Source organism: Microtus ochrogaster, chromosome 8 (assembly GCF_000317375.1).
Source record: "Microtus ochrogaster isolate Prairie Vole_2 chromosome 8, MicOch1.0, whole genome shotgun sequence".
Lineage (NCBI taxonomy): Eukaryota > Metazoa > Chordata > Mammalia > Rodentia > Cricetidae > Microtus > Microtus ochrogaster.
In genome coordinates, this window is record NC_022015.1 from 53,195,271 (window position 1) to 53,207,432 (window position 12,162).

Here is a 12,162-nt window from a genome sequence, read left to right on the forward strand (position 1 = left end):
ATCTGTGTTAAACTCTCTCTCCCTTATTTTTAAATAAGTTTAACTTAGCAGCCCCCAGAAACAAATGTCTCTCTGCAGTCAAAAAATTCAAAGAAAACACAAAAATATGCATAATCCAGATGCTTTGTGGATTTTCCATCTTTATGTGGCTTATTTTTCCTTACTCCTTTAATCTATGGCTTTTTCTGCTTTAATCAGTATTCTTTTATATTATTTGTAGTCTTTTTAAAGACTTTAATTCTATTTATAACTGTCTTTACTTTTTTTCCTCTCCCTCCTAAGCTTATGTGCATTTTTAAACATGTTGTGTCTTGTTTAGAGGTCTTTTATGTTGAATTTGTCCTACTGTGTATCAAAAATCCTTTTTTAACAAGGAGTGTTTTAAGATGGTAAGCAGTGTGGTTGTGGCAGCCCTGGTTGCTGGCTCCACCTCTCTTGGTCTTTCAATATGGCCGAGGTACATTTACTACCAGCTTTGGGTAGGAGCTGTGTTCACCACCTCAACTCTGGGAACCACTGTGCAGCACATAAACCCTTTTGGTCTGAGTAAAAGCTAAATCTGCCATGCAGCATGCTACATGGCCTGGGAATGTCTCCGTGAATGGCGGCAGGCATCCACTATGCTTTCCTTCCTGTGCACAGCCTAACATACACAATCCAGGCGTGGGTACTGTGCTGCAAGCATGCTCTCAGCTACTTCCCTTCTAACCCCGAGCAGGCATACAAGCACCCAGATGCGAAGTGTGTGGCTGGCCATGCTGGTTAGCCCCAAACATATAGGCACCATTTCGTAGAAGAAGACTGCTCTTTTGTTTCCTGGCTGCCCAGACCTGAATAATCACACAGAAACTATTAATTGCATCACTGTTTGGCCTATTAGCTCAGGATTCTTATTAACTAACTCTTATATCTTAAATTAACTTATTTCTATTAATCTGTGTATTGCCACAAGGCTATGCCTTACCAGTGGTAAGGTTCTGGCATCTATCTTTTTGAGCACAATGAGACTGATTTACTTGGGTGTTTGTTTTGCCCAGAACTCCCAGGAAGTGGTAAAGCAGGGCTGTGATCCTAGCACCTGCTGTCTCTAATAAAGGAAGCACTACAGTGATGAGCCTTCTTCCACAGCCTCTCATGGATTTGTGGGAACCAGTATTGAATGTGTGTGTTTATTAGCTCTGCCTGTGCTACTGCACAGAGGCTTCTGTCTCACTTTAGGGGGTAGAGGGGGAGAGTTGCATTAAACATACAAACAGATATAACTCTCATTGTATATTTTCTGTACTGTAGAAGGACACAGGGACCAAGAGCCAGTTTACTTAGGGAGCTTTTGGGACAATCGCTGACATCAAAGAACCCCGCAGCTTCCTTTTCACATATAACCCTTCCCATATGCTCTAAGTGTGTTCTGGGGTGGGCACTGATGACTCTTCTGAGGTTAGGAATAGAGCCAGTTTCAGTGGACAGCAATTGCCTCTTTGTGCTGTACTTGTGCTGTGCTCCATAGCGTCTCAGAGCATGCTGTGTTGACATCACTCTCTCCACAGTCTGCTGTACCTTTACCAAACTGCACTCATAATTCCCATGGGCACACTAGGAAGAATTAGTCATAGCTTCTTAGGAAGGCCCCGGGTGGTATATGCCCTTTGTTTGCTTTTTCCAGCAAGAAGATAATCTTTTTGTTTTGTTTTGTTTTGTTTTGTTTTGTTTTGTTTTGTTTTTTGCTTTTCGAGACAGGGTTTCTCTGTAGCTTTGGTGCCAGTCCCGGAACTAGCTCTTGTAGATCAGGCTGGCCTCAAACTCCCAGAGATCCGCCTGCCTCTGCCTCCCAAGTGCTGGGATTAAAGGCGTGTGCCACCACCACCCGGCCAAGAAGATAATCTTATGAAGGGTAAGATGAGGTCTTATTAGAATTATATCAGTTCCTTGAGTTCTAGGACTATTTAATCCTTGCTCATTGTTGATACTTAGAACATTTGTGGGATTAAGTGAGTAGTGATGTTGAACATTATATTAGTTTCCTTGGCAAACATTAAATTAGTGCCAAAAGCTATTAAAAAACAAAAAAAGGATATGAATTAGATTGTTTTTTATATCACAGCAAGCTTGAACATAGGAACTTGCAGTAGGAAAAATGTGGGTCAGAAGTCAGTGTGTGTAGTTCCTGCTTTTTAGTTTTTGAATGTTCAAAGTTATCCATAGCAGTAGAATCATAAATGCTGAACAAATGCTAATCTTATGTCGTAATAGAATAGTAGTTAACTGGACCATTTTTAAGTGTATACATGAGATAGCTATGTGTTTTCTCTTATGTTTAAAGTTTATCTTGTATTAAGTACTTCAAATGCTTCATTTATCTCTATAGCCAGACATTTCATTTGCAGTATAATTGATATGATCAAAATGTCAGGTGACATACTAGTTGGTTAAAACTCTAGTTCTCAGGACTGGAAAGATGCCTCAGTGGTTAAGAGCACAGACCACTCTTCCACAGGACCTGAGTTTGATTCCCTGCACCCACATGGTGACTCATAACTCTGTAACTCCAGTTCCAGGGTATCTGATGACCAATTCTGGTCTCTGCAGGCACCAGGCACACAAGTGGTGCACAGAGGTAATACAGACAAAGTGTCTATATACATAAAATAAAAATAATCTTTAGAAAGCCTGATAGTTTCATTTTCCTGCTGTAAAGTTGAACAGAAACGGCTTGGCTCACATCTATGAGAATGCATTGAACTAATGTGAACAGAGCATTTAGTATTATACTGCCTCCAGCAGTGCCGCAGAAGGTGTAGCCACAACTTCTATATTGTATTCACGTGGTATTTAATACCACTGGTGTCATTACCTACTTTAGCAATGTGTCTCTAGATCAGTAATAGCAATTCTAAAATTGTCTCCAATTTTACTAACAAGAAAGTATCCAGATTTCATCAATTTTTAAAAGCAGGTTTATTGAGTTTATTTGTATCCATGTTTGGTGAATATGAATAGCCTAGACTCAATGAAGTAAAAATAGTAAAAATAGTAAAGAAAAATGAAGACTGAAGTATGACTTATATGGCATTTATAATACATATGATGTATTTTCTGGAAAATAGAACAGTAAGTCTTTAAAAACAATTAGTGTACTTTTATCATTGCTGTTGCTATGTAAAATGTGTAGAAGAAAAGGAATTTTTGCAGCAGAATGTAAATTGGATTATGGGTGATTTTTCTCTCCTATTTTCTGAAAACTTCTTAGTTAGTGCTTGAGACATTAGTAGAATTATGAATGGTGATTTCAAAATTATTTTTAATGCAAATTAGATTACTGTCAGATTTTCTAAAAGAATGGAGGATAAATTATTCTCTATGGGCACACTGTAAAGTTGTTAACTTTAAAAATAATTGTACAGATCCCAAATAGAAGAAAATCCTGAGGATAACAGCCCCACCACTGCCGCCTTAGGAGAGCATGTTTGTTATTAAATTTAATACAGCCTGGATACAGGTTGTAACGAGAGTGGACAAGGACCCTGGAAGAAAGTGGGCTTTGACAGGTAAAACTGTGTTCCTAACGGCTCTCTTTATTTTAGAATTGATAGATGTCACCTGCACCCTGCTGCTTCTCAACCCAGACTTCACCACCGCATGGAATGTGAGGTATGCCATGTTCTTCAGTGGTAAAGTGAAGCTTCCCCAGACTTCTGAAGGTGTAGAGCCCTGTGACCTTGTTAGCTACTTGGAAATGAAATATAAACCATAGCTTCCAGTGTTTGCTTCTTATACAGATTCTTTATAATATCTCCATGACAGTTCTAACACATGTACTGTACCTTATAACTGTCTTTTATGCAAGCATTTTTCCCTAAAATATAGATTGTCCTGCTGAATTACAATATACTGTTTGATACCCACTTTGTTTTCTTCCCTTATGTGGGGATTACAGATATTTTATATGATTGAACTACTAGGCATTGCTTGAGAGTTGAGCTGCACTGGAGTGAAGGGAGGTAAATGGGATAAGGATTTAAGGCCCAGGCCTGTGGTCTTCATTTACCCATAACCATTGTGATACTGTGAGACAGCCACTAAAATGTCTGACATTCAGGGCGGAAGAATGATTGCATGTGATTAACTCAGACAAGAGCTTTTTTTATTGAAAAGTTTTTTGGTTTGCTTTGTTTTGTTTTGTTTTTCAGTTAAATGGCCCAAATGTGTATATGAGCTCCAATCAACTAGTATTCATTAGACTAAAACAGGTTCTCTTGAAGGAAAGTAGGGTGTGAATGATAAGGAAAAGTGAAGTCTGTTGAATGTTCTATTTTAAAATTTCCACAGGATAGGGCCATACAAATTATAATTCTTTATCACTAGAGATGATTTAAATAATATTTTGCTTAACTTTCTGTGTGTTTTAAACAAGGTCCCATTATACTGAATTTTGTATTTATAATTGATTTTTAAGAATTTTGCTAACTTCCACATAGACATGTTTTTGAGATGTCTATGATTAATAGTGATGGTTCTGAAGCTCTGAGCATGTTCCTACACCTCTCTGGACTTCAGTCATCACATCTGTTGAATTAGGATATTTGATTGAGCCATATGAAACTGTCTGGTCCCTAGTAAAAGGAACTGGGCTTACTGGAAAAACGGCCAAGGCAGGAGTCTACAAAATGGGCCTAGAGCATCTGAGAGCAAGAATGTAAGGAAAGAACCTTTAAAATTAAAATGCAATTGGAGCTGTTGAAGGGTACAAGGACCAACTGAGAGAACTTCCTGAAGTAGAAACTGGAATAGCATTCGGTCCTCTCTGTTTACCCTGGGAAGATGCGTTCCAGGGCCCTGTGCCTCCAGACCTGCGGGGTAGATAGCACGACACACCGCACAGAGGGTTCGCATCCCGAACCATGTGACATGAGATTTCATCAGATGCCCAGAGATTTAGAAATTGTTTCTGGAATTTTCCATTTAAAATGTTCAAACCATGGTTGACTGTTGTCTTAGTTAGGTTTTTATTGCTGCTATAAAACACCATGACTCAAATCAGGTCAGAGAGGAAAGCATTATTTCAGCTTAGAAGTCTCTCTCAGTCCATCACTGAGGGCAATCAGGGCAAGAACTCAAGGAAGGAGCCTGGAGGCAGGGACTGAAGCACGGGAAATGGAAGAACACCGCTTACTGGCTTGCTTCCCATGGCTTGCTCAGCCTTTCTTACAGGATAGCACAGCCCACAGTAGACTCCGCCCTCCCATAGCAATCATTAGTCAAGGAAAAAAAAAAACAAAAAACCACAGTCTTGCCCATAGGCCAATTTTATGGTGGCATTTTTCTCAGATAAGATACCTCTTCCCAGATGATCCTAGCTTTTGCCAAGTTGACAAAAACTGACCAGCATGATAATAAATTGTGGCAGTGGTTGGTTTTGTGTCTCTGGGATGAACTGGGGATTTGCATATCTATTGAGAAATTACAGATGGTGTCAGTGTGATGCTGTGAGACACATAACCCCAAGCCCCACCATTCCAGCAGACCTTCCCTCCTCAGCACCAAGACTGCAGATACCTACTGTGGTGCCTGGTTTTTGTGGTTGTGGGGTTTTTGTTTGTTTGTTTTATTTTAAAACAATCTCTTCTCATTTTACATACCAATACCAGTTTTTACCCTCTGCCCTGTACCTTCCTTCCACCCAACCCCGGAGAGTGGGTAAGGCTTCCCATGTTCCCATGGGGAGTCAACAAATTCTTTGAGGCAGGACCAAGGCCCTCCCCCCTATTTCTAGGCTGTGAGCAAGGTATCCCTCCAAAAAGAATGGGCTTCAGAAACCCAGTTTAAGCACTAGGAGTAAGTCCTGGTCCCATTGCCAGTGTCCCCCATAGACTTCCCCAGCCATACAACAGCCACCCACATTCAGGAGGCCAAGTTTGGTCCTATGTAAGGTCCCCTGCTGTCAGTCTGGAGTTAGTGAGCTCCCACAAGCTCAGGTCAGGTGTTTCTGTGGGTATCCCTATCATGGTCTTCACCCCTTTGTTCACATGATCACTCCTCCCTCTCTCCAGCTGTAGTCTGGGAGCCCAGCCCAGTGCTCTGCTGTGGCACCTGTTTTTATGTGACTTCTGGGGACCTAGCTCAAGCCCTCCCACTTACGTAGCAAGGACTTTGCTGGCTGAACTGTTCCCTAAGCCTCTCTTTCTTGTTATCCATTCTTTAATAATTCTTGGTGATTAACCATGAGATTTTAATAAAAGCAATAAAAATGATTGAATAGAAAATTAATGCTTTTTTTTTCTTTTGTTATAGGAAAGAGCTCATCCTTTCTGGCACTTTAAGTCCAATTAAGGATCTACATCTGGGAAAATTGGCCTTAACTAAGTTTCCTAAGAGTCCAGAGACATGGATTCACAGGTGTGATTGATAGGTAGTTTTGTATCCCTGTTCAGTTCAAGATCACAGCTTATGAAACACTGTTGTGTTTATTCAGAATTTGAATTCTAAAGTCACGTTACTTACACTTGATTCTAAGAATGATTAGTTGTTACCTGAGTGTCCATGGTACCGAGTTTGAGTTTTCACATTATAAAACGTGAGCAATAATTATACTTGAGCCATAGAATTTGTAGTTCAGTGCTTCTGAAGAGTGGTATACAAGCCCTACTACAGTGCCCTGTACATAGTAATTGCTCAGTAACGTCTGTTTTTACCCATCTGTAGCAGTTTCGGAAATTGTATTTAGATGCTTAACTATAATACATGGTCTTGTGTTCCTAGTTTAAAAAAAATTAAATTTTAAAGGAGGCTGAGGGTAATTGAGGTGATTGGTATATGGGCTAAGTGAAAAACTATTAAAATCATAAATGCAAGGAGCATTTTTAGGGTGAGACCCTGAGGCAGTGAGAATACAGCTCCAAAATGTATTCTGGAAATTCTTATTGGAAAGCAGGCTTGTCTGAGAGCTCTCGTAACTCTGCTCACTTGACTAAATGCAGTGGTGTAGCCTGCTGCCGTGATATCATAGGAAGTTACTCTCAGGAAGGTTGTCCTAATTACGCCTCTAACATTTCTCAATTGTGAACATTGTTGGGGTCCTAGGTAGGCTTAAGGTGTCATGACTGTAACCTTGCTTTTGGCTACTATTTTAAGTTGGCTTTTAACAAACCATGGTCAGTTGTATTTTCTTCCTTACCAGAAACTGGCATGGTTTGCCCCAGAAAGCTGCTGGTATTGAGGTGGCTGTGGGGGCTGATGCCAGTAGTCTGATAGTAAATACACATCTCAGTACTGAGGGTCTGTGATTTAGAAACAAATGTATTTTGTTGTGAAACTTCATTATTTAAAAATAAAATGAATTTCCATACTCACTTTTTTGTACCTTTGGGTTGGAAATTTCTTAGTCTGAAAGTATGTCCATAAAAATACAAACTGATTAGAAATCCTTTCTGTTGCTTTTGACTGAAATGTATGCAAATCATACATAGACAAAAGGAGAGTCTGTGACTGAGGACATTTAAACCTTGATGCTTCAATGTCTTTTCTTTCCTTCTACATTTTATGCTGTGATATCAAAATTCTGCTTAGTGGAAGCTATCAAAATGAAACTTTGTTTGCAACAAATGTGGATGAGACATGCACATATAATCTAAGATATGAGTCTGCTCCCTGATGCCATAATCCACGGCCGGCCCTGCGCCTAACCTACCACACACACACACACACACACATAGACTTCTTTCTGTAGATTTCTTGGCCAGGGAGATTTGGGGACTTGTCATTTGGGGAGCTAATGACCTCTTTTTGATAGATTTGAAAGTTTTAGAAAAGTTTCTCTTTCCTGTTTGTCATTTTCATGTCCTTTCTGACTCGTATTCCTAAGATGAATTGTATTCCCGAACACAGTAGTAGCAGGTCCCTTGACATCCCCATTCCCGAGCTTGTAGATAACTATTATTTTGCATCTCTGTATGTGGGAACTAAGAACAAGGAAGATGAATTGTTTTCCTCTCTCACTTGTATTCTTTCCGTCTCTTTCCCCCGTGCCATATTAACAGGCGCTGGGTGCTGCAGCAGTTAAGTCAGGAAACTTCCTTGCCTTCTTCTGTGGCCAAAGGCAATTTAGGAACAGTTCCTGCAGAGAGGACACAGCGAATACTACAGGAAGAAATGGAAGTCTGTGGTGAGGCAGCAGGAAGATATCCCAGCAACTATAATGCCTGGTCCCATCGCATCTGGGTTTTACAGAATGTGGCCAAGCTGGATCTCAAGGTAGGACTGTTATTCTTTCCCCGTGGCTAACCCTGACAATCCACCCTTTGTTTTTTTTCTAAACAATCCACCCTTTAGATCTTTGTAGTAATTTATCTCTGAAAGTCATGTTCCAGCAGCCCCAGAGGATCAAGAAAGGTTTGTTTTCCAGAGAAATCCTCATAATTACAGAAGGGTTTACATTCCCCACTGGTGGAGCTTAGGATGCTGCTAAGGGAAATACACTGCTAGACCAGAGGCATGCAGAGCCAACTCATTAAGATTATTAAACTGCTTATAATTGAAATTATTCATGATGTTCTCTAGATACATGTCAATAAGCTGAATCTACAGGCATTCTTTATATCCTTCACTTTTAGAAAGGAAAGGAGAGAGCAGGGATAGACTTGGCAGAACTGTAACTCACCTTGGGATTGCGAAGGTCCTCCCCAGGCCTGTGATGTCAAAATGACAGTAGGATCTGACATAAGGTCTTTCCATAGGTTCAGCACGGCTCTCACAGCCTATCTTTTCTTTTTTTTTCTTTAGAAATGGGGAGGGGGAGTATTTTTCCAGAGTATTTTGAGGCTTAGCCTTCACCCCAGTTGAATCAGTTGGGACATGTAGTGCTTATCCGTCAGAGGGATAGGCTGGTAGCCCCCCAAGTTCCTTTCTCTGTTACAAAATTATTGCCATTTTTCCTTTACTGTTTATGGTATTAGGATTCCATAAGAATATTTGGTGCTGTTCTGAAAGCACCAGGGTTGAAGCAATGAAGAGGTGAGGTTGAAGGTCAGCGGGCCCAGAGAGCCTCCTGCAGTTGTGACCCAGCAGTGTCCTCTTCTCTTCCCAGTTCCTCTTTCCTCCTTGTGTCCTAGTGAGGAATCCTCCAGGAGAAATACAGTTGTCACTTACAGGGGGATTCAAGCCAACTCTTATAGAGAAGTAGACCTCTCCTTTTCTGTTCACACAGCAGAGTTTCGGGGGGAGGTCCCCAAAGGAGTCAGCAGAGCAGAGGCTTAGAGTCAGATTAGCCTGAGCTCCTATTTGAGCCTTACATGGAAAGTAACTCTTTGAGATTTTATTTTTAAAATAAGGGCTCTATTGTCTGCCTTGAGGCCACTATGAGGATTGCCTGAGTTACTATGCTGTGAGTACTGGGTTTCTTTCTCTGTCCTCCCACCAGTAAAAGGGGAAATGAGCAGCTAGTGTGCTTGATTGGCTCTGTGTGGTGCATTCGTGAGAAATGCTTTAACTCTCATTTAGCTAGCATTCCTAGCTGCCGCGCTGGGTCCTCAAGCTTCACCCTTCTGGAGCTCTAGTGGGGAGAGCCACCCACAGTTAGTCAGAAAGTGGTGTAACCCTTGGAGGCTTGGGGGGAGCATCCTTTCAAGGCACATCCTCATAGTATCAGAGACATGGGCCAAGGTGAAATTCCTGTTTGAGACCATTTTATGTTAAATATATAGGTAATTGATAAGGTTTTGACTCAGTTGCCTGGATCTCCTTCTGAGCTCACGTCCAGTCGCTCCTCCCTGAGCTGCCTTTAGGAGGACTTGTGGGCCTTCCCATCACCGACACCATTGCACTAGCATTTCTTCCTCCTTTTCTGTTTTCAGTAAAATGTACTGAATTTTTTTTTTTATTTTTTTAATCCTCTTTCTGTTGTTATAAGCCTTTGGGTCCAACTGGAACATGCTTTGTGCCTTGTCTCTGAGAGGAAGTAGTTAACCAAAGCACCAGTTGTCTAGACCAACTTAGAAATGTGTGTAAGTTTGAGTGTGACGGTGCACACTTGTAATCACAGCTACTCAGAAGCTTGGGCAGAAAGAGCACACATGATGCAGTCTGGGCTACATAGCAAGTTTAAAAGTGATATGGATGGGGACCTTAGTGAAAAATCACCTCAAAATAGAAGTGAGTGGGTTAGAGAAGAGATAGCTGAGTGGATCAGCACCAGACTCAAGCACTAGTTCGGGGGTAAGGTGGGGGGGACTTTTTAAGAGGAAAGTAGATAAAATGGGCTAGTATTATTTCAAGGGTAGAAAGTTGAAAATAGTATCTTAAAATGCGAGATATCCAGTACTGGCAAGAAGATGACACTGAACTCTGTAAGTCTTAATAAAAGGCAACGGGATCACATTTAGATTTTAAAGTAGGTAGAGTCATGGTAGTTGTGTTTCTGGACTTCATCTTAAAGAAACAGTAGCGGAGAAAATGGATATGGTATGGTAATTAAAGGTGCTACTCAGTGATCATATAGACCTAATTTTTATTCTGTTCTACCAATTTACTATGTAGCCTCAAGGAAGCTACCCAGCCTCTCTAACCACATGTCCCTGCCTATGAAAGGAGTATGATGGTAATTCCTCAGGAGCTGCCCTGCGGGTTGTCCGGTGGAGTGATGTACATAGAATAGGAGGATCCACATAGAGTGGTAGTCACCATGTTCTTCCCTACTACTCAGTAAACACTGCCGTTAAATATGAAAGCATTTATAATTGTCCATCACAAGATGGAGTATTTTAGTCTACTTAAGGCCGGGCGGTGGTGGTGCACGCCTTTAATCCCAGCACTTGGGAGGCAGAGGCAGGTGGATCTCTGTGAGTTCAAGACCAGCCTGGTCTATAAGAGCTAGTTCCAGGACAGGCTCCAAAAAACCACAGAGAAACCCTGTCTCGAAAAACAAAAAAAAAATAAATAAAATAAAATAAAATAATAAAAAATAGTCTACTTAAGATCATTTAAGCAAAAATGTTTACAGTAGGTTATTGGCATAAAAGTAAATATAGTGTAGACTTTACACAGTTTTAGGATGTTGGCGTTTAATGAAACAAAAATACTTTTGAGTGGTTGGACAGAGTCTGGAATGTAATTAATATTTCCCAGGTGTTCATCTGTACACATAGTGTTGTTATGGTTTGGTTTTTTTTTGTTTCTTTGTTTTTAGTAAATAAGCATAATAGTGTTTGGGTGTGAAGATAAGTTAGAGAGTAACAGATGATTGATGGTGCTATGGGATAGAAACATGATGTTCACTTTATGTTTTATGTTTCTGTGCTTAAGTAAACACTTGTTTGTTTAATAATTTTAAAAATTATTTTTGAAGGGGAATAGAATAGTATAGATGAACAAAATTTATTGTGACTAGCCAATTAAAAGTTTATTATCATTTAACTGAAAAAATAGAGATATACAAATGTCTGATAAAGACACAAAAGACATTTGACATCATTAACAAAGAAAAAATGCACATCATAGCCACGATGAGTGGAACAACTGCTTCTTACTAACTAGAATGGTAACAGTAATGGCAGATAGTAGCAAATGTCTGAGCATAGGAGAAGGGGCCCATAATATGGCTAGTAGGAATGTAATGTAGGGTCATCACTTTGGAAAACAGCCTAACATGAGAAAGAGAGAAAACCAAGGGTTGCTGTATATAGGAGGGGCCAGGTAGAGTTAAAATCAGTAGATTGTATTCTTGGAGGAAAAGAATGGCTATTAATGCTCCCGCCGCCCTGTTATGGAAAATTGGATGCATGTTCATACTAAATCCTGAGTGAGAACGTTCATTGCCTCAAACTGTTGACTATTCAAATATGAGAAAAGGAAAATCAAAGGTGACGCCTTGATAAAATGCACTGTTGACCATAATAATGAAATGAGATACTGGAATGCTGTGTGATGTAGATGAATCTCAAAACAATTAAAATAATCAGATTCCAAATCATACCATATCATTCCATTGTGCTAGTAAGTTCAGATAGCCAAAGATTATTGAGTGCCTGAGACTAGGAAGTGAATCCCCATTTATGCAGGGGCATGTATGTAAAAGCATTTGAAATTAGCAATAATGTCTACATAGTTCTGAATATACTAAAAATATTGATTTATTTATCAATTTCAAAGCTTGGTTTTGAAGTTGATTAGAAA

At 40.1% G+C, this 12,162-nt stretch overlaps 1 protein-coding gene across 1 annotated transcript in view; it reads left to right on the plus strand.

The window, feature by feature from the left end:
* Ptar1 (protein prenyltransferase alpha subunit repeat containing 1) overlaps window positions 1-12,162 on the plus strand; it is a 44,921-nt gene that overhangs the window by 18,907 nt on the left and 13,852 nt on the right. The window contains exons 3-5 of the mRNA XM_005352071.2: window positions 3,582-3,648; window positions 6,289-6,393; window positions 8,034-8,247. Coding sequence (XP_005352128.1) covers window positions 3,582-3,648; window positions 6,289-6,393; window positions 8,034-8,247 — 386 coding nt within the window. The remainder of the gene's footprint in view (window positions 1-3,581; window positions 3,649-6,288; window positions 6,394-8,033; window positions 8,248-12,162) is intronic.